We start from the raw sequence: 23,833 nt of genomic DNA on the forward strand, positions 1-23,833 counted from the left end.
TTGCACTACTAAGTATTTACCCAAAGGATACAAAAATGCTGATTCAAAGGGACACATGCACCCCCAATGTTTACAGCAGCACTATCAACAATAGCCACATTATGGAAAGAGCCCAAATGTCCAATGTCCATTGACTGATGAATGGATAAAGAAGATATATATATATATATATATATATATATATATATATATATATATACATACACACACACACACACACACAGAGAGAGAGAGAGAGAGAGAAACTATTATGCTGAAACACAATAAGTCAATCAGAGAAAGACAAATAGCATATGATTTCACTCATATATGGAATTTAAGAAACAAAACAAATGAACAAAGGGGAAAAAAAAGAGAGACAAAACATAAAAAAGCCTCTTAACTATAGAGAACAAACTGAAGTTTGTTGGAGAGAAGGTGGGCAGGGATGGGTGAAATGAGTGATGGGTATTAAGTAGGGCAATGGTTGTTATGAGCACTGGGTGTTGTATGTAAGCAATGAATCACTAAATTCTATACCTGAAACTAATATTACACTATATGTTAAATGACTGGAATTTAAATAAAAACTTGAAAGTAAAAAAAAAAAATTTAAATAAATTCCCTGTCTGGTAATTCCAACAACTGTACCATATCTGAGTCTGATTCTAATGCTTGATTTGTCTCTCTGGACTGTGTATTTCTTTGTGTTTCAGCATGCCATGCAATTTTTTGTTGAAAGCCAGACATGTTGTAGCAGGTAATAGGAACAGAGGTATGAGACTTTAGTGAAGTGATTTATGTTAATCCAACTAGGAGTTGGACTGGATTTTCTGTTTGCTGTAGGCATAGGTGCCAGAAGCCTCAGCTTCCTCTGGCATCCTTGTTTTCATCTCCTCTCTTGATTTTGGGTCCTGTTCAGACAGAGTCTGTTTTGCAGCTCTTTTAGATGTGATCCATTGTTATTATACCGGCACCTTATTGGTGTGGTGGTAAGGTGTAGGGGAGGGATAGTGTTATAAAATCTTACTATTAAATTTTAGTCTTCTGGTGGGTGTGTTCTTTAGGTTGTGACCTTCATAAATGTTTCTTCCAGTGGTATAGTTTCCCTCTTTTTGGTGAGACAGGAAGCCTAAGAGGACTGGAATGACAAGAATCCCCTTCACCCAGTTGATATAAGGCTCTGGTAAAGGTGTATGCCCTGCATAGTAAGCATTTGTTATAGAGAACACTCTGGACATATTTCATAAGGATTAGTGTTCTTCTCCCCAGTCAGATCCACAAAGGGATCTTTCTTAGTTCTTCACCATAAGAACTTATTAAGGTTCCTGGAAGTAAAAATCTATAAAAGTGTGCCCCCAGGAGTTTTTTACTCTCACACTAGTCCATACACAGCCTCAAGCACTTTGTCAAAATTGCTATTTAAGTGCTACTACCAGTTTATGGCTCCAGCAGCTTCTGTTTCAGGTGAGTAGATCTGGCTTTGACTCTTTTAATTTACCTGTTTATACAGATTTGGGGATGATAGTTGGCCCAGAAAACTCAGTTTTATGAAGAGTCCACAAAAATTCATTGATTTTCATTTATTCAGCTATTTCTTATTGTTAGGATGGAAGGGATGACTTCTAAGTTCTGAGGTGTCAGTGGGCTGAGGAAATGGCAATGGGGTCATTGGCTAAGGAGGTTACCAGAATAGTTGGGAGATTGATTATATGCAAGAATATTGAACATATCAGTAAATATATTGAAAGTAATGGGAGCTAGTTTTTTGTTTGTTTGTTTGTTTGTTTGTTTATTGCCCAAGAAGAGATTTACAAATATGGAAAGGGGGAAGGCTAGAAAGAATCCTGGAAAGTTGGATTTAAATTGGAGATGTTTGCATTCATCACATGCATACACAGAAAGAAAAATAGATATAGATGTATGTGGGGTGTGAGGGTGTTGTGTCCGTGCACACACACACACACACACACGTACAAACAAATATTTCCTGGTTCTGTCTGCTAGAGGGCACTGAGTGCACAGATCTTGGTTTCCAAATATCATCCTCTTCTAAAAGGAATTGGGGTTTCTTGGAAAAATGACTAATTCTAAGACTGAAGCGGGAAAAGTACAAGATTATCCTGGAACATCTAATTGTGTTTGGCAAGTAATAATGTGATCAAGGAATAAAGGGGATGTGTCAACAGGACACTGGAGAAAGCCTGAAAGGGCTCCCACTAGACAAATATAGGATAATTTGAGTATCAAAAAAATAAGAATAGTAAAGCATTACAACCAAATGAGGAATATAGGAATCCATCCATAAGTCCATACTGACACAAAAAAATGAAATGGAGAAGAAGCTGAAGCTCTTCTTTAAATTTTTTTTTTAACGTTTATTTATTTTTGGGACAGAGAGAGACAGAGCATGAACGGGGGAGGGGCAGAGAGAGAGGGAGACACAGAATCGGAAACAGGCTCCAGGCTCTGAGCCATCAGCCCAGAGCCTGACGCGGGGCTCGAACTCACGGACCGCGAGATCGTGACCCGGCTGAAGTCGGACGCTTAACCGACTGCGCCACCCAGGCGCCCCTGAAGCTCTTCTTTAGAGAAGAATATAAACCAATGAATGTAGAAGGAATGATGTAAAGAGAAAATCACCATTTGATTTAGGCAGGATTCATTAAGTCAAGTGAGTTCGATTAAGTCAAGGTGTTCAACTGAAGGGCAGGGCAGTGAAATAGTTTCAGAGTGTCTCCTCACAAAATACTTAATGATTATAAAAGAAAAAATGATGACTCCACGTTGGAGAAACCTGTCAGACTCCACTCACACAAGTAATGAAGATTACCATCACCACTGGTGGAACAGGATTGCCATCATATGTCTTCTGATGCTCTGCTTAAAGCACACGTCATTTTGGTGGTCTTCCCCCCAGGAGTGCATGGCTTGAGTTTGGACAGGAGTAATTAGCAAATATGCCAAGGTTAAAAGACATCATATGAAATGGAAGATATGCACTTCTTAAACTGTCAAGGTGATAAAAAAAATGGGAAAAGATTGATAAAATGTTCTAGACTGAGGGAGAATAAAAATAAATGAAGATTAAATGTAACATGTGATCCTTGACCAGAAAATAAAAAGGCACATTGTTGGACACTTGGAAATTTTTTAATAGAATCTGTGAGTTGTATGGTAGTGGTGTGTGTTGATTTGCTGATTTGGATGGTTCTATTTTTGACTATGAAGGATAACATCCTTGGTTTGGGGAAGTACAAACTGAAGTATTTGGGGATGATTGGTCACAATTTCTGAACCATGCTATCAAATAAATTGGCTCATAAAAAGATTAATGAGCGTGTGTGTGTGTGTGTGTGTGTGTCTACAGAGAGAGAGAGAGAGAGAGAGAGAAGTGGAGCAAATATGCTAAAATGTTAACAATTGGGTAATATGGGTAAAGGGGATACAGGAGTTCTTTGTTCTTTCAACTTTTTAGTAAGGTTGAAATTTTCAAAATAAACTATCAAAACATAAGCCTACCACACAACTTCCTAATTTAAACCTAAGAAGATCATTAGAATAAATATACTGTAAGATAGAAAAGAATAAGAACCATAAATATTTTGAAATCACCTTTTCTATAACAGAAAAGTACTATCAAATATTCTGTATTAAGATTTATAATATCATTCAAAATTAATCTAAACTTATAGTTTATTTACCTAAGAATAAGCAGATTTTATTCTTTAAAATATAGCAGAAATCAATGATATGTATGAAACAAAAATAAAAATTAAAAAACAAAAGATTCATATATAAACACATATTTTAAATGTCACAAAAGACATAACATTTTACAATTGCAACTATAAGAGAAAAGAAACAAAAACAGACTCTAGGAATAGACTTAACTAGAAAGTACAGGGATTATATAAAGAAAATTGAAAACATTGTTTTGGGTCATAAAAGTCATTTAATGGATGGGATGATGTATTTTGTTCCTTAAATTCATATATAATATTAACATTATTCTGTTGAAACACTAAGAATTTTTTCAACCTTTTTTTAAAGCAGTCTTAGGCTTCTAGCAACATTGAGAGGGAGCTACAGAGATTTCTCATATACTCCCAGCTTCCACGCATGCATGGCTTCCCCCTTTATCAACATCACTCACCAGAACGGTACAGCTTTTTTCTTACCAAGAATGAACCCACACTCACACATCATAATCATCCAAAGTCCATAGTTTATCTTAGGGTTCACTCTTGGTGTTGTACATTCTCTAGATTCAGACAAATGTATAATGACAAATATCCATCATTATAGGAATTTTAAGTTAATCAAGTTTATTTTAAACTTTCTCTGGAAAAAAATCATTGAAGAATAACCTAGGCTTTTCTGAAAAAGAATAAAAATGAAATGGAGCCAGCATACAACATTTTATATATTGTAAAGTGAAGGTAAAGCTATTAAAACATGTAGCAATCATTCATGAGATTAATGAAACAAAATAAAAAGCCAAAAACACACCCAAATCATATTGGGATCTGGTATATGGAAAAGATGGCACTTCAAATAAGTAGGAAAAAGAAAAAATGATTTAATTAATAAATAATTCTGAGACAAATGGATTTCCCACTAGAAAAATAAAGTTGACTTCTAATTTCACTCCATGCACCAAAATAAATTTCAGGTGGATCAAAGATGCAAGTTAAAGAGTGAAAACAAAATACTAGTGTGTGTGTGTGTGTGTGTGTGTGTGTGTGTGTGTGTAGTGTACCATAAAGATATTGAAAAAAAATATTGAAAGATGGAGAGAAAATGACAGGCTTGGGACCTCAAGGCTGAAGGAGTGGCATTACAGAGAGTTACCTAGGTATTCTTTATTCTTCATATTCTCAGCCTACGTAATGGAGAACCTGGAAATCTGGAAATACCAATGGACACTGATAAAAAAAAAGAAAAGAAAGCAATAAGAAAAGCCTACTATCCCTAGCTAAAGGAACAGAAAAGGGGTAGCCTAACACAACAGAAATGTGTATAAAATAAGTGCTCTACTCTGGCCACACAACACAGAAAATCATTGGCTCCATTCCCATTCCTGCCTGCAAAGGCCAAATGAAAACTGTAGATACACACCTTCCCCAGGTTATAAAAAGGTGCCCTGGCAACCCTGTCAGGGTGGTGTCAGATAAGACCAGTGGGGAGCCAAGACTTTCATCCCTACTTGGCAGTAATGAGATGTCCTCTTCATTCACAGTGTCTGTGGAAACCACATGGGAAACAGTAAGGAGATATCCCTCTCCCATACAGTCAGTGTAGTATCATTGGAGGCCTAGTAGAGAACTCAAACTCCCACACCCAACCAGTGATGAGTGATAATGAGGAACTTATCTGCACCCTCTCTGTGTGAATAGAGGCCCAGTGGAAACATGAACTTCCACCCCTACCTAACAGTAATAAGACAGGATCCTTCTCATATCAGAACAATATCAGAGGAAGACTGTTAAAACACAAGATTTAAATAAAATCCAGAGAGGGAGAGCCTGGCTGGCTCAGTCAGTAGAGCATGTGACTCTTTTTTTAAATGTTTTTTTATTTATTTTGAGAGAGAAAGAGAGAGAGAGAGAGAGAGAGAGAGAGAGAGAGCGCACCCCTCCCAGGGAAGGGGCAGAGAGAGGGGGAGAGAAAGAATCCCAAGCAGGCTTTCAACTGCTAGTGCAGAGCCTGATGCGGGGCTTGAACTCACGAACTGTGTGATCATGACCTGAGCTGAGATCAAGTGTTGGATGCTTAAGTGACTGAGCCACCCAGGCTCCCCATAGAGTATGTGACTTTTGATCTTGGGGTTGTGAGTTTGAGCCCCATGTTGGGTACAGAGATTACTTAAAAATAAATGAATAAATAAATAAATAAATACCAGAGTACTGTAACATAATAACCAAAATATTTGGGTTTCAATTAAAAATCATACCAAGAACCAAAAACATCTCAACTTGAATGAAAAAACACAATCAGCAGATGCCAACCTTAAGATAACAGAGATCTGGGAATTATAAAGATTTAAAAGCAATCATTATAATAATGCTTCGAGAGAAAATTACAAACGCTCTTGAAACCAATGAAAAAATTAGGTAGTCTCAACAAAGAAATAGAAACTCTCAGCAAATAAATTGAAGGTATAAAGAAGAACTAAATGGAAATATTAAGACTAAAAAATACAATAGCTGTAATAAAAAGGTAAATAGATGGGCTCAGGAGAAGAATGGACAAGATGTTAGAATCAGTGATCTTGAAGATACAGCAATAAAAATTACTCAATTTGAACAACAGAGAGAAAATAGAGCTAAAAAAGTGAACAGAAAGTCAGGAATATGTGGGACTATAAGAAAAGAACTAGCATTCCTGTCACTGCAGTCTCAGAAGAGTGGAAAAAGAGGATGGGGTTTTGAAAATGTGAAGTTTCAAGAAAAAAGCAAAAAGCTTGAAGATATAATGGCTAAGAATTTCCAAATTTGGCAGAAGACATAAAACAGATTCATGGAGAACAAACTTTAAATAAGAGAAACACAAAAATATTCATGGCAAGACATTTTATGAGTAAACTTCTGAAAACTAAAGACAAAGAAAAAATTGTGTAAGCTTTTAGAGATAAACAACACCTTTATTAATAAGGGAAAAGCAATTAGAATGAGGTGGCATTCCTCATCAGAAATGATGGAGAGCAGAAGGAAGTGGCACAATACTTTTCAAATGCTGAAAGAAAAGAATTGTCAACTCAGAATTGCATACTGAGTAAAAATATCCTTCAGGAAAGAAGGAGAAATCAAGATGCTCTCAAATGAAGGAAAACCAAGATAATTTTTCACCAGTACATCTACCCTAAAGAATGGCTAGTGAAAGTTCTTTAAACAGAATGGAAATGCCAAACAAAGGAATTTTAGAATATTTGGAAGAAAGAACAATGGAAAGAGAAAATATATGGGCAAATATAATTTAACACTGCCTAATGTGGTTCTCAAAACATGTAGAGGAGGGGTGCCTGGGTGGCTCAGTCGGTTAAGCATCTGACTCTTGATTTCAGCTCAGGTCATGATCTCATGGTTCGTGGATTTGAGCCCCGTGCTGAGCCTTCTTGGGATTCTCTCTCTTCCCTCTTTGTGCACCTCCCCTACTCACTCTCTCTCTGTGTCTCAAAATAAATAAATAAACATTTAAAATATGTTGGGGAAATATTTAAGACAATTATATAATAAATGAAGGAAGGTAAATGGGGGTGAAGGGAGGTAATCCTTCTAAGTGTCACTTGAATAGGTAAAATGTTGACACCAGTAGACTTATGTAAGTTATGTATATATACTGTAATGCCTGTTGCCAACAGTAAGACAACTATACAAAGATACACTCAAAAACATTATATATGGACCTAACAGACATATACAGAATATTTCATTCAACAGCAGCAGAATATACATTTTTCTTAAGCACATGGAACATTGTCTGGAATAAATCACATGTTAGGTCACAAAACAAGTCTTAACAAATTCAAGAAGACTGAAATCATGACAAGTATCTTTTCTGACTACAGTGAAATGAAACTAGAAATCAATAGCAGAAAGAGAACTGAAAAATTCACAAACATATGGAAACTAAACAGCATACTCTTGAACAGCCAATAGGTCACAGAAGAAATAAAAAAGAAAATTAGAAAATACCTTGAGACAAATGAAAACAAAACACAAGATAACATACCCAAACTTTGGGATCCAGCAAAAGCAGGACTGAGAGGTAAGTTTATAGCCATAAATGCATATGTTAATTAAAGAGAAATATCCCAAATAAACAACCTAACTTTACACTTCAAGAAACCAGAAAAAAGACAAAGCCCAAAGTTAGCAGAGGGAAGGAAATAAGACAAGATCAAAAATAAATGAAATAAAAAATAGAAAAACAATACAAAAATCAATTACACTAAAGTTGTTTTTTTAAATATTAACAAAATTGACAAACCTTTAGCTAGACTAAGAGAAAAAAGAGAGATGACTCAAATAAAATCAGAAATAAAAGACATTATAACTGATGCCACAAAACCAAAAAGGATTATAAAAGACTACTGTGAACAATTATGTGACAACAAATTGAATGATCTAGAAGAAAAGGAGAAATTCCTAAGAACATACAGCCTATCAAAACTGAATCATGAAGAAATAGAATATCTGAGTAGACTTATAACTGGTAAGAAGGCTATACAACCTACCAAAACTGAATCATGAAGAAATAGAAAATCTGAGGAGACTTATAACTAGTAAGAAGGTTGGGTCAGTAATCAAAAACATCCCAAAAAGAAAAGCCAAGGACAAGAGAGCTTCAGTGGTCAACTCTACCAAATATTTAAAGAAAAATTAATCCCAATTCATCTCAAATTCTTCCAAAAAATTGAGGTAGAGAAAACACTTCCAAACTTATTTTATGAGGCCAGCACTATCTCTATACCAAAGCCAGAAAAAAGGCACTCTGAGTAAAGAGAATTGCAGGCCAATGACCCTAATGAATACAGATGCAAATATCTTCAACAAAATGCTAGCAAATCTAATCCAATAGCACATTAAAAGCACATGGTACACCATGGCCAAGTGGGTTTTGTCCCTGGGATGCAAGGATAGTTCCACATATGAAATTCAATCAATAAGATACACCACATCAACAGAATGAAGGATAAAAATCACATGATCATCTCAGGAGATGTAGAAAAAACAATTGATAAATTCAACACTATCATGACAAAAACACTCAACAAACTAGGAATGGAAGAAAATTATTTCAACTTAATAAAGGTCGTATATGAAAAACCCTTAGCTAACATAATAATAACTAAAAGCTTTTCTTTTAAGATCAGAAACAAGGCAAAGATGCCCACTCTTTTTTTTAATTTTTTGAAGTTTATTTGTTTTAAGAGAGAGCAAGTGTGAATGGGGGAGGGGCAGAAAGAGAGGGAGAGAGGCCCTGTGCTGTCAGCGCAGAGACTGACATGGGGCTCAAACTCACAAACTCTGAGACAATGATCTGAACTGAAATCAAGAGTAGGATACTTAACCAACTGAGCCACATAGGCGTCCCGTGGGTGCCCACTCTTGCCAACATAGTACTAGAAGTTCTAGCAGAATAATCTGACAAGACAAAGAAATAAGTCATTCAAATTGAAAGGGAATAAGTGAGACTATCTCTGCTTGCAAATGACATGATCTTATATTTAAAAGAAAACACAAACAAATCCTAAGACTACACACACACACACATACACATACACACACACACACACACACACACACACACACACGTTAGAACTAATTAATGAATTCAGTGAAGTTGAAGAATATAAAATCAAGATACAAAAATCAGTTGTCTTTCTATACACTAACAATGAACAATCCAAAAAAGAAGAAAAATAATCCCATTTACAATAGCATCAAAAAATAAAATAGTTCAGAAAAAACTTAACCAATAAGGCAAAAGACTTGTGCACTGAAAACTACAAAACTTTGCTGAAAGAAACTGAAGAAGACATAAATAAATAGAAAGACATGATGGAGTGGAAGTTCCTGGATTGGAAGGCTTAATACTGTTAAAATATTAATATTCGTTGTTAAAATATTAATCTCCATACCACCTAAGGTGATCTACAGATTCAATGCAATTCTTACCAAAATTCCAATGGCATTTTTTACAGAAATAGAAAAAGCTATCCTAAAATCCACATGGAAGTACAAAGGACCCTGAATATCCAAAGCAATATTTAAAAAGAAGAAAAGAGCTAGAGGCCACACGCTTCCTGATTTCAAAACACATCACAAAACTACAGTAATCAAAACATTACGGTACTGGCATAAAGACAGACATATAGACCAATGGAACAGAATAAAGAGCCTAGAATAAACAGAATAAACTCCAACATAAGTAGTCACTTGATCTTCAACAATGGTGCCAAGAGTACACAGTGGGGAGAGAATAAGTCTCTTCAACAAATTATGTTGGGAAAACTTGATATTCACATGCAAAAAAGAATGACATTGAACCCTTATCTTCCACCATATACAAAAACAACTCAAAATGGATTAAAATCTTAAACATAAGGCTTGAACTAATAAAACTCTTAGAAGAAAACATAGGGGAAGAACCATAACACTAGTCTTGGCAAATACCTTTGGATATGATGTTAAAAGCACAGACAACAAAAGGAAAAGTAGAAAAGTGAGATAACAACAAACTAAAAAACTTCTTCATAGCAAAGGAAACAATTGGGTGAAAATGCAACTTATGGAATAGGAATAGGAGGAAATATTTGCAAATCATGTATCTGATTAGGGGTAAATATCCATAATATATAAGGAACTCATATAATGTGATAGCAAAAAAACAAAACCTAATTTTTAAAAGTACTCAAAGAGGTATTTCTCCAAAGAATACATACAAATGGCCAACAGATGTATAAAAAGATGCTCAACATCATTCATCATCAAGGAAATGCAAATCAAAACCACATAAGCCATCACCTCATACCTTAGGAACAAGGTGTCATTAGAATGGCTATTATCAAAACAACAACAACAACAACAACAACAACAACAACAACAACAACAAGTGTTGTTGAGGATGTGAGGAAATTGGAATTCTCGTGCACTGCTGAGAATGTAAAATGGTGCAGCCACTATGGAAAATAATATGGAATTCTTGAAAAAATTAAAAATTGAGCCACCATATAATCCAGCAATCTTACTTACTGGGTATTTATCAAAAGAATTGAAATCAGAATCTTGAAGAGATATTTGCATTCCCATGTTCATTGCAGTATTATTCACAGTAGCCAAGATGTAGAAGCAACCTAAATGTCTGTAGACAGATGAATGGATAATGAACTATTCAGCCTTAAAAAAGAAAATCTTGTCATATATGACAACATGAATGAAACTTGAGTACATTATGCTAAGTAAAATAAGCCAGTCACGGAAGGACAAATGTTTCAGGATTCCACACGAGGCATCTAAAGTAGTTAAAGTCATAGAGGCATAAAATAGAATGGTGGTTGCCAGGGTCTGGGAGTTAGTAGAAATGGGGAATTGCTGCTTGATGTGTATAAAGTTTTAGTTATATAAACATGATAATATATCAAAATGAAATTCTGAAAAATGTTCAAGTAACACAAAGGAAGTCAGGGAAAAAAATAAACAAAGAGAAAACAAACAATAAATGGTATGATTAATCCCTAACATAGTGTAATTACATTAAATGTAAATGATATAGTACACAAATTAAAACAGATTTGCAAAATGAACTAAAAAAAAAAATGACCCAACTATATGGTATCTATAAGAAACTTACTTCAAATCTAACAGAATAGGTAGTAATAGGTTGAAAGTAAAAAAAGATGGAAAAAGATGGAAAAAAGCTATACTATGCTAAGATAAATCAAAAGAGAGCAAAGATGCCATATTAATATAACTTCAGAACAAAGAAACTTACCAGTGACAGGGAGTGACATTGCATAATGATAAAAATGTCAATTCACAAAACATAGTACCCCTACATATATACACACCAAATAAAGAGGTATAAAATATGCAAAGCAAAAGCTGTAGAATAACAAGGAGAAATAGACAAGTCCACAAGTATAGCTGGAGACTTCAATATCTGTCAGTAGTTGATAGAGCAAGCAGGCAGAAAATCAGTAAGGGTACAGATGACCTGAATAGCACTATTAACTTTGTCTAATCGACATTTATAGAATAATTTACCTGAGGGACATTCACCAAAAGAGACCATATCTTTGGTAATAAAAGAATTCTCAACAATTTTAAAATAATTGAAATCATACAGATATGTTCTTTAACCATAATGTAACCAATATAGAAAAAATTCATAAAAATAACAGAAAATTCCTCAAACACTTGTGTGGAATGCAGCTAATGCAGTGCCAACAGGAAATTTATAGCAGTAAATGTTTATTTTTGCTAAGTGGAGAAGTCTCAAATCAATGATTTAAGCTCCCACCACAAGAAACGCAAAACTGAAGAGTAAAATAAACCCAAAGCAAGCATAAGGATGGAAATAACAAAGATATAAGCAAATTTACCAGTGAAATTGAAAGGAGAAAAACATCACAGAAAATCGATGAAACAAAAACTTGTTATTTGAAAAATTACTATAACTTATAATAAGATTATAATACTAAGCATTTTATCATTGTTAGCATAATAAATACTGGTATAATAATCAAAGTTTAAAATATAAAACTGGGGAAAATCTTTGCAACACCTTTCACAAGGGCTAATATCCTTAACATATAAAAAGTACTAGTCCATGAGAAAAGGACCAACAACCTACTTTTAAAATGGGCAAAAGAAAATAAACAACAGTTCACAGACAACTGAAAATATCTTTATTTATTTATTTTTTTTAATTTTTTTTTTCAACGTTTATGTATTTTTGGGACAGAGAGAGACAGAGCATGAACGGGGGAGGGGCAGAGAGAGAGGGAGACACAGAATCGGAAACAGGCTCCAGGCTCTGAGCCATCAGCCCAGAGCCCGATGCGGGGCTCGAACCCACGGACCGCGAGATCGTGACCTGGCTGAAGTCGGACGCTTAACCGACTGCGCCACCCAGGCGCCCCTGAAAATATCTTTAAATACAAGTGTAAAGCCAAGATTAAGAGGTTTGATAACATTTTACATGAACAAAAACATGTGAGACAAGCATCCTCATATATTGTTAGCGGAGGTGTAACAAGTCTTTGAAGTAACATTTTTTTTTTGCCCAGCAACTCTGGTTGATGAATTTATCTTGTAGATACCCTACACATATTTTCAAAGGTTTATGTACAAAGATATTTATTTTACATTGTTGCAGAAGCAAAAGATGGAAAACTACCTAGATATCCATCAAGAGGGGACTGATTCTGTTACTGTGCATTCATACTACAAAATACCATACAATCATTAATCAAAAACTAAGATTTCTCTACATCATTTGTTGTGGTAGACTGAATACATGTTCAAGAATTCTTGTCACTCCAGGGGCCCCTGGGTGGCTCAGTTGGTTGATTCTGGCTCAGGTCGTGATCTCAGGGTTTGGGAGTTCCAGCCTCCTGTCCAGCTTTGCACTAATAGTGCGGAGCCTGTTTGGGATTCTCTGTCTCCCTCTCTCTCTCTCTCCCTCCCCTGCTCATGCGCTTGTGCTCTCTCTCAACATAAATAATTTTTTTTTTAAAAAAAGAATGCAACAGAAATGATCGTGCATGACATTTGAGGCTAGGCTTCAATTAGAAAAGATCATGTAGCTTCTGCAGGTTTCTCTTAAAACAATTGTTCTAGGAGCATCTAGTCACCATGCATGAAGCCTGGCGACCATGAAGCCAACATAACAGGGGAGGGGGAAGGAGGGAACAGAAGAGTGGAGGGAGAGAGAGAAAGAGAGAGAGAGAGAGAGAGACAGGCAGAAACACAGAGAAACCAAAAGGGAAGGAAATATGCCTGAAGGGGAATCGGTACTTGCCCCCAGGTGCCAGACATGTTAGGTGATAAAACCTTTGAGATATAAAACGATTCCACCCCAAATCACCATTTGATTGCAACCACAAGAGGGATCCTGAGTGCAAACCTCTTGCTGGAGTCCAGTCAGCCCCATATCCGTGATCATAATAAATTATTGTCATTGTTTTAAGTCTCTCTTTTGGGGTTTATGCCTGAATAGAATAACTGGAATAGCTTATACAGAACACTCTCCAAAGTACAATTTTAAGTGAAAAAATTAAGGTACAGAACAGTGTGCACAGTAAATTACCTTTTACGTTTTTCCAAAGGCATGTTTTTACATATTTATAACATAGAAAGCTGAATAAAAATGCATAAGAATAGTTACTTGCCTCTTTGGGAAAAAAATGGAGGACCGGAGACAGGTGGATGAGAGAGAAATGTTTCACTGTATAACACTACCATTTAAAAATGCTTTATCATGTGCATGTGGCATTTAAAAATAATTTTTAAATTTACCCTGTATCATTTATGAAGCAGAGATAGAATTTATTTAGAAGTAGAACTTGCTTTTATGAAGCAAACATTCCATTATTTCTTTCTGGTTAGAAATGTCAGCCTCAGGGAGTCTTTCCAAAAAGAAAATCCTTCTAAAAAGGACACTATTTATAATAACACCTAGTCAGAACTAGATAGACCGATCTTTTTTAAGGATAACAACCTTATATAGACAAAATTCATATACTTAGATACAGCTCATGTATTTAAATTGTACAATTCAATGATTTTTACTATACTGTCAGAGTTACACAACTATCATCACAGTTTTTAGAATGTTTTCACCATCCCTCCAAAAAATCCTTGTAGCCATTAGCAGTTACTCCTGAGTCTACTCTCCCCTACGCCCTGACAACCACTAGTATACTTTTTGTCTCTAGATCTACTCATTCTGGACATTTCATTTAAATAGAATCATAGACTATATGGTCTTCTGTGACTGGTTTCTTTTGCTTAGTATAATGATTTGAAGATTCATCCATGTTGTAGCATGGGTCAGTACTCCATTTCTTTATTGCCAAATAATATTGTATTGTATGTCTATACCACATTTTGTTTATCCATCCATCATTTGATGGACATTTGGGCCATTTCTGCATTTTGGCTATTATGCCCATGAATAGGGCCGCTATGAACATTTATGTACAAGTTTATGTATAGACATATGTTCTGAATTATCTTAGACATATACCTAGGAGTAGAATTCCTGGTTTAGATGGTAATTCTGTTGAATCTTTTGGAGACTGCCAGACTGTTTTCCTTTTTTTTGTTGTTGTTCATTAAAATATTTTTAAGGTCATTTACTTAGAGAAAATGCGAGTGGGAGAGGGGCGGGGGAGAATCCCGAGAAGGCTCCATGCCTCCAGTACGTAGAGCCCCACAGGAGGCTCGAACTCACGAACCCATGAGATCACAACCTGAGCCAAAATCAAGAGTCTGACCTTTAACTGACTGAGCCACCCAGACACCCAGTTGAGATTCTAAAACCATGTTCAATAATATGGCTGATGTCTTTTCCGAAAAGTAAAAGAACTGTTCTTCTTCTTCTTTTTTAAAATGTAATTAATTGTCAAATTGGCTAACAGTGTGTATAGTGTGCTCTTGGTTTTTGGGGTAGATTCCCATGGTTCATCGCTTACATACAACACCCAATGCTCATCCCAACAAGTACCCTCCTCAATGTCCGTCACCCGTTTTCCCCTCTCCCCCATCCCCCATCCACCCTCACTTTGCTCTCTGTATTGGGAAAGAGCCTAAATGTCCAACAACTGATGAATGGATAAAGAAGATGTGGTTTACATATACAATGGAATACTACTTGGCATTGAGAAAGAATGAAATCAGGCCATTTGTAGCAACGTGGATGGAACTGGAAGGTATTACGCTGAGTGAAATAAGTCAGTCAGAGAAGGACAGGTATCATATGTTTTCACTCATATGTGGATCTTGAGAAACTTAAAATAAAACCATGGGGGAAGGGAAAGGGAAAAAATAGTTGCCAGACTGTTTTCCAAAGTGATGCAACCATTTTACCTGCCAGTAGCAATGTATGAGAATTCCAATGTCTCCACATTCTTGCCATCACTTGTTATTATGTATCTGTTTAATTATGACAACCTAATGGGTGGGTGTAGAGTGATACATCTCATACATCTTTGTATATTCTGGATATTTAGATAAGACCCTTATCAGACATACAATGTGCAATTTTTTTCTCTCATTCTATGCATTGCCTTTTCTTTTTTAAAATTTTTAAAAATGTTTTATTTATTTTTGAGAGAGAGAGACAGAGAGAGAGCAAGCTAGGGAGGAGCACAGAGAGAGGGAGACACAGAATCCGAAGCAGGCTCCAGGCTCTGAGCTGCCAGCACGGAGCCTGACACGGGACTCGAACTCATGAACCGTGAGACTGTGAGATCATGACCTGAGCCAGAGTCAGACGCTTAAATGACTGAACTACCCAGGCGCCCTGCCTTTTTTTTTTTCTCCTTTTTTCAAGTTTTTATTTAAATTCCAGTTAGTCAACATAAAATGTAATATTAGTTTCAGGTGTAGAATTTAGTGATTCATCACTTACAGACAACACCTGGTACTCATCACAACAAGTGCTTTTCACTTTCTGTTAACATAGTAAAATTTTTTTCTGTTAATGTAGTAATTATACTGATTGCTTTTTAACTTAATTTTAATGATTTATTTGATAATTGTGCTTATTAAAATTTGGAGTAAAGAGTATAAGAGGTTAGGAGTGCAGACTCTGAACTCCTACATACCTGAATTTGGTCCATGATGTTAACAGACTCTTTCCTCCCCAAAATCTAGAAAGTAATTTTGTTTACATATCTATCCTTCTGAAATGTTCATCCAACCATAGTATTCAGGGAAATCTTTATTACTCTAAACCAGTCATAGTGACTTGATACATATTGTCATTGACTACTAAGGGTGAGAATGTGACAATTTTTATGATTTTAACAGATTTATTGATATAATTCAGATGCCGTAAAATTCACTCACTTAAAGTGTAAAACTCATTGATTTTTAGTATATTCACAGAGTTGTGCAACCATCACCACAATCTAATTTAGTACATTCTCACCACCGCAAAAGGAAACCCTGTATATTTTTGTTAATCTCCATTCCATCTTCCCACCCCCAGACTCTGGCAACAACTAATCTACTTTTCGGTCTCTATAGATTTACCTATTGTGGACATTTCATATAAGTGGAATTGTACAATATGCAGCCTTTTGTATCTGGCTACTTTCATTTAGCATGCTGCTTTCAAGGTTCATCTATGCCATAGCATGTATCAGTGCTTCCATCCTTACATTTTTTTTTAAGTTTATTTATTTTGAAAGAAAGAGAGAGAGAGAGCAGGGGAGGGGCAGAGAGGGAGAGAGAGAGGACCAAGCAGGCTCTGCGCTGTGGGGCTCAAACTCATGAACGTGGGGCTCAAACTCATGAACCATGAGATCATGACCTGAACCAAGATCAAGAGTCAGACGCCCAACCGCCTGAGCCACCGAGGGGCCCCAGTACTTTCATACTTCATAAAGCTGAATACTATTGCATTATCTGTATATGCTACATTTTGTTTGTTCATTATCCTTTGATGGACACTCAGTTTTTTCTTTTGGCTATTATAGATAATGTTTCTATGAAGCTTTATGTACAAGTTTTTGTACATACTTTCATTTTTCTTGGGTATGACTTAGAGGTAGAAATCCTGGGTCATATGGTAACTCTATGTTTAACCCTTTTGAGAAACTGTCTATTTTCCACAGTGGCTACACCATTGCACATTCCCACCAGCAGTTGATGAAGTTTCCAATTCCTCCACATCCTTGCCAATAAACTGGTTATTAAAGGAAGTAACAAAGACCTAGACACAAAGGAAAGTCATGAGAAAGAGAAGTGGTGAAGGGATCGGGAAATAGACAAAAAGGATATGAAGGCTGGTGGTTTCAAAAAAATGAAGACTTCAAGAAGTTTAGATATTAAGCCTGTCTGGATTCAAAATCCCCACTCTTTCCTCTATTATTTCTATATGAGAAACAGAAGATAGAAATAAGGGAAAAGTGAGATTAGAGAAAGAAGATAAGAAAGTGCCTAATGAGATTATCCTTTCTTTATTGAAGCAAAAATAACAAAGCCCCATTTATGCACGGGATTTGGGAAATCATATGCAACCCTTGAAGAAAGGATGATTCATCCTTTGAAGCTATGTTCTCTCATCTGCCACTATCTTGCCACCATCACCTGCAATCAGGTAGAAAAGAGTAGTAACATCTCATCCAAGATCCTGCTTCTCCCTACTTGGGATTTCTCACTCACAAGGGCTCTATAGTTTGGAAAATGCCCCGCTTGTATTCCTGGAACCTAAGACCAGAACATCACAGGCTTAATGTTGGTAGATATTACAGGTGGTGTTGGTGTCTGGAGAGTAAGAAAGTAGAAACCATATTCTTTAGTTAAGAAGTATTTGAAATCTGGGGTGCCTTGGTGGCTCAGGCAATTAAGCATCTAACTTCGGCTCAGGTCATGATTTCATCGTTCATGAATTCGAGCCCCACGTCAGGCTCTGTGCTAACAGCTCAGAGCCTGGAGCCTGCAGTGGATTCTGTGTCTCCTCTCTCTCTGCCCCTACCCCGCCTGTGTGCACTCACTCACACACTCTCTCTCTCTAAAAAATAAACATTAAAAATTTAAAGAAGTATTTGAATTCTGCTACCCATTGGATCTTTTTCATAGAACTGAGTTGCAAGGTTTCCCATAGTTTTCTTCTGTTAGTGGCCGTTGTTATTGCTTCTTGTTTTTTCCACTGTGTGAATGAAGACCTACTGCCTGGCATTTTCTTAGGTATGAGTTTGACTAGTAGTGGCAATTTTTTTATGAAATACCTTTTGTGTACATTATCTTATTGAGCTCCCACAATAATCCAGAAAGAAAGAAACTGTGGTTACTTCTGGGTTATATATGAGGAAACAGAGGCTATATTGCCTTTGGCTTGTTAAGTTAAAGAAAAGTATATATTGTTAAGTTAAAGAAAGTATATATTGGTGGTGGGTGGAAGGGAGAGTGGGTAGATGCAGGGTTTTCAATGCTGGCAATTATCAAGCAGAATGGAGACAGCCACATATCCAGATGGTTTAAACTAATGATTTCCAACATATTCCACATTATGACACACTAATTTTTTCTAATTTCACTAATTCTCCAAAGCAATATGTGGGTTCTTAAAAGTAATTAAAGTAGAATTAAATATTATGTTAATTAAACATCACTTTAAATGAATTTTAAATGATGTGAATTGGTTTTACCCCTTGGGATAACTGTAAATTGTCTATCTTGATTTTGTGACAATTCAGAGTATTATTAGGAAGTAAAGCTAGAGGACTGAACCAGAATATGTATCATGTCCCTGACTTTGTGTCTTAGGAGGTCTGTCTCAGATGCCTTTTGGGAACTATGGAAAGAAATTCCAGTGTGCCGGCAATGTTCCTTCTAAAGATAACTGATACTCCTAAGATTTACCTTTATTTTCATCCTTTACTTTGGGCTGCTCATGCTCCTCTATGCTATTGCAATAGTCGAGAAACTGGCTGGTCATCTCTGGGGTCAGTCCCCATTTATCTCTCTATCCTGCTTAGATTTCTCCATTCACGGTGCACATGGCCAGTGTCCTGTTCAACCTGTTTCCAAAGCACCAGAGGGGCTATCAGCTCTGGTGTCTTTACCAGCCCCATGTTCTACCTTCCGTTCTGCAACTTCCACTATTGACCACTTCTATGATATTCCTCCTTTGGTCAAGCCGGTAGGCTCTCCTCCTTCTCTGTGATTTGGAAGCCTTTAACCCTACACCCTGCACTCCATCCATAAATATCCATCATCCTTACCATCCTCAGAAGGCTCTTGGCTCCAGGGCAAGCATAAGTCCTTCTTGCCCTGGCTTTCCCACTTGACTACTCTCAGCTTAGGTTATAGAAGCAAGACTCTTTCATGCTTCACCATTTTCCACACATGGGATGGACACTCACTGAGTTGGCATAGGCTGGTGGTATTATTGCTCTACACTGAGACATTGTGCACATTAAACTCCATAATCTGAGAACAAAATGTCTGGTGAATTCTTTCAGAATATCAGCCCTTTCTCTTTTCTACCGGTTCAAATAAAAGTTTCATTTAAAGCCTTTGTATTAACATGAGATTTGATCATAGAAGATAATTTTCCTAGTAAATCCTTTAAGTCTAGGCTCCTATTTATTAATTTAACAAAATGCAGTCAGGTTCCAAATTACGTATTTTATTTCTTGCTTTGAGCACATTGATAGAAGCTATTGTTAGCTATATGTTCTTTATATCAGTCTATTCAAAGTTCTTTGTTAACCTGAATGGTAAAAATCCTAGAGGAGAACACAGGCAGTAGCCTCTTTGACATCGGCCATCGCAACTTCTTTCTAGATATGTCTCCTGAGGCAAGGGAAACAAAAGCAAAAATAAACTATTGGGACTTCATCAAGCTAAAAATCTTCTGCACAGTGAAGGAAACAATCAACAAAACTAAAAGGCAACCTTCAGAATGGGAGAAGATATTTGCAAATGACATATCTGATAAAGGGTTAGTATCCAAAATATATAAAGAACTTTTTATCAAACTCAACATCCAAAAAATGAACAATCCAATTAAAAATGGGCAGAAGACACGAATAGACATTTTTCCAAAGAAGACACATGAAAAGATGTTCAACATCAGTTAGCATCAAGGAAATGCAAATCAAAACTACAATGACATATCACCTCACACCTGTCAGAATAGCTAAAATCAAAAACACAAGAAACAACAGGGGTTGGGAAGGATGTGGGGAAAAGGAAACTCTCTTGCACTGTTGGTGGGAATGCAACTGGTACACCCACTGTAGAAAACAGTATGGATGCTCCTCAAAAAGTTAAAAATAGAATTACCCTATGATCCAGCAATCACACTACTAGGTATTTACCCAAAGAATACAAAAATACTAATTCAAAAGGATTCGTGCACTCCGATGTTTATAGTAGCATTATCTACAATAGCCAAATTATGGGGAACAGCCCAAATGTCCATCGACTGATGAATGGATAAAGAAGTGATAAATATATATAAATATATAAATAATTTATATATAAATATATAGATATATATATTACTCAGAATATTACTCAGCCATAAAGAAGAATTAAATCTTGCCATTTGCAATGACATGGATGGAGCTAGAGAGTATAACACTAGGTGAAATAAGTCAGTCAGAGAAAGACAAATATCATATGATTTCATTCATATGTGAAATTTAAGAAACAAAACAAATGAGCAAAGTCCAGGGAGGGGGGAAGACAGAAGCAAACCAAGAAACAGACTCTTAAGTATAGAGAACAATCTAATGATTACCAGAGGGTTGGGTGTTGGGAGATGGGTAAAATAGGTGATAAGAATTAAAGAATTCACTTGTGATGAGCACCGGGTGTTGTATGGAAATGTTGAATCACTACATTGTATACCTGAAACTAATATTACACTTTATGTTAACTAACTGGAATTTAAATGAAAACTTAAAAAAAAAAAAAACAATTAGTCATGAGAGTTCATCCATACACTGGGGTATTATCCAACCATTAAACTTAAGAGGAAGAATGCTTACTGACATGCATATTTTTTCTAATATATTTTTAAGTGAAGAGAACATGGTACAAAATAGTATTACCATTATTATTCTACTACAAATACAGCTATACACACATAAACACACATGCACGTATTAAAAAGCAGAAGACTAAAAGGATGTACACCAAAGTGTTCGTGGTTTTCTCTAGGTGCTGATTTTTTATATTCTTCAAGCTTCTTCATACTTTTCAATTTCTCAATAATGAACATGTAATTCTTCCACAATCAAGTAAAAAGTAATTGTAGATAATTCATTTAGTTATCAGGGTCAACCAGCATGTGTGGAAAAAGTGGCAATTCTTACTGAAAAGAAATCAACACCTTTATTGTTGTTTTGAATTGAGGTTACATCTCTTTAAGTAGGAACTTATCTCTAAAATTAAAGCAGAAGTCAGTGGGACCTAATTGAGTTTGAAAGTATCATTTTACATATCACTTTTCAGGGGAAAAAAAAAGCCTTATAGTAAAACCCATTTCATTTGACTTTTTCTTTAAGTGCTTAAACGTTTTCTTCTCCATATTTTATGCCCCCCAAGAGAAAGGGCCTTCTATTCCTTTGGTATCTCCCACCTCTCTCCCCATTCCCTTCTCTGCACTACCATACTGCCTAGAATCAGTTGACACATGCCATGTGCACTCGTAAATTATTTGTTCATGGCTTTGCTTATTTCTTTTTTTTATTAAAATTTTTTTTCCTTAACATTTATTTATTATTGAGAGACAGAGAGAGAAACAGAGCATGAGCATGGGAGGGGCAGAGAGAGGAGGAGACACAGAATCCAAAGCAGGCTCCAGGCTGCGAGCTATCAGCACAGAGCCCAGTGCGGGACTCGAACTCACAAACCGCGAGATCATGACCTGAGCCGAAGTCGGACGCCTAAGGGACTGAGCCACCCAGGCACCCCCATGGACTTGCTTATTTCTATTCTACATTAACCCTAGCCTATCCATGTTCTCAGAACTGTACAAAATGGATTCTGCCACTTCTACTGCCCCTGCTTAATGCTCCGGATCCCTGAACTCCACTAGTGCAGTGTGAGATAGACCTCAGCTAGTTCCAACTTCCAGGAATGCTCCCCTTGTAGGGATTGCAGGTTTACTCTAGCCAGTCTCCCACAGAAGTTTGACCAGCAGGCCGTTCAATAGCCAGGTGGCCAGCCTGGGACATTCCTCCTTGAATGGGATGCCCCTGGCCAGATTCTTCCAAGAAGCCCAAGTGGCTGACAGAAGTGTCAGCTCTGGGACAAAGGACCCCCTAAGATGTCCTTGCCCTAGACAATAAGCTGGGAACCACACAGCCAGGTGGACTCTGCTGCTCAGCCTTTAGGGCTACAGGATTTGTCACTGGGCCCCCCAGAACTACCCGTCCCCCAGCATCTGTGCATTTGCTCAGGCCCCCACATTCAGCCTGACGACTGGCTCTGGCCAAGTTCATGAGGCAGAGGACTCTCTCAGCAGGATCCTTCGGTCAGACAGCCCAGCACCAGATCCTGCTCTGAGCACACCACCAAGAGCAGTGCCCGGGAGGGACACCTAGCCCAGAAGAGCTGGAGAAGCCCACCCCCCACGTGAAGCTGACTTCAGACCACCCTGAGTACGGGGTGGGATGGAGGGCGTGGAGGTGTGCCGAGAGCTCCCTGGAGAGCACGGCTCAGCTTCTCTAGCAACAATGGCAGATGCAGAAAGAGGCCAACGATTATTCTCTTGTAACCCCTGAGGGGACAGCGTTGCTGCCTTAACTTCTAGAGGCTCTCCTCCACTCACCATCGCTCATCCCCCTAAGCTCCACTGGTTTCAGATCTTGTTCTGACTCCAAGTCCCCTTGAATGTCCATGACCCTAATGGTTGGTGTTGGGGCAGCAGGACTGGGATGGGGGCACCAGAGTTTGCCTTGGATAGTCTTTTCATTAGCCCAATAACCAGGAATGACTATTTATAAAATAATGAAGATAACCTCTTCTCGAAAGCCTATTGGAGACGCAGCAGAACTGGATGCGAGGTCCCCAAGGCTGAATTTGATAGTCCTGAGACCAAGCTGAGTAAGGCCTAACACCAACTTTGATGGGTCCTGCTTCTGTGGAAGTAAAAACTCTAAATTGTACCAGTGACAACTGACCGGGGGTCACTCAGTTTTTACAGATCTGGTGGAGTTCCCCTCAAGCCAGAGAGGACACTGGAGAATCCAATCTGATTATATGCAGTGTAAGCTGGGTAAATACCGTTTGCAACACAGGCCTTCAGCAGATCCAGAGCAAACAAAACCTAATGCCTGTATTGGATATCTGAAAAATGTGGAATCCTAGAAGCAAAAAAACAATAATAAAAAGATCTATTGAGTATATAGTATGTCTGAACACCATTCTAACCAATGTGCATGCACCACCTCATAAAAACTTCACAGCAACCTTGTAAGACAGATCATCTTACCATTCCTATTGTACAGTTGAAGAAAGTGAGACATAGAAAAGTAACTTGTCTAAGGTCAAAGAGTTAAGAAGTGAGGGAGATGGGTCTCAAAGTCTGGCAGTCTCATTCAGAGGTTGTATCCTTAACCACTACACTATACTGCTTGATAAAGGTAAAAGAAATC

At 37.1% G+C, this 23,833-nt stretch overlaps 1 protein-coding gene across 1 annotated transcript in view; it reads right to left on the bottom strand.

The window, feature by feature from the left end:
• The window catches only part of LOC123594452 (olfactory receptor 1020-like), a 56,555-nt gene extending 33,877 nt beyond the window's left edge, over nucleotides 1-22,678 (bottom strand). The window contains exon 1 of the mRNA XM_045471192.1: nucleotides 22,514-22,678. Coding sequence (XP_045327148.1) covers nucleotides 22,514-22,678 — 165 coding nt within the window. The remainder of the gene's footprint in view (nucleotides 1-22,513) is intronic.
• Between the last annotated feature and the right edge of the window lie 1,155 nt (nucleotides 22,679-23,833).

The sequence above is a fragment of the Leopardus geoffroyi genome, chromosome X (assembly GCF_018350155.1).
Source record: "Leopardus geoffroyi isolate Oge1 chromosome X, O.geoffroyi_Oge1_pat1.0, whole genome shotgun sequence".
NCBI lineage: Eukaryota > Metazoa > Chordata > Mammalia > Carnivora > Felidae > Leopardus > Leopardus geoffroyi.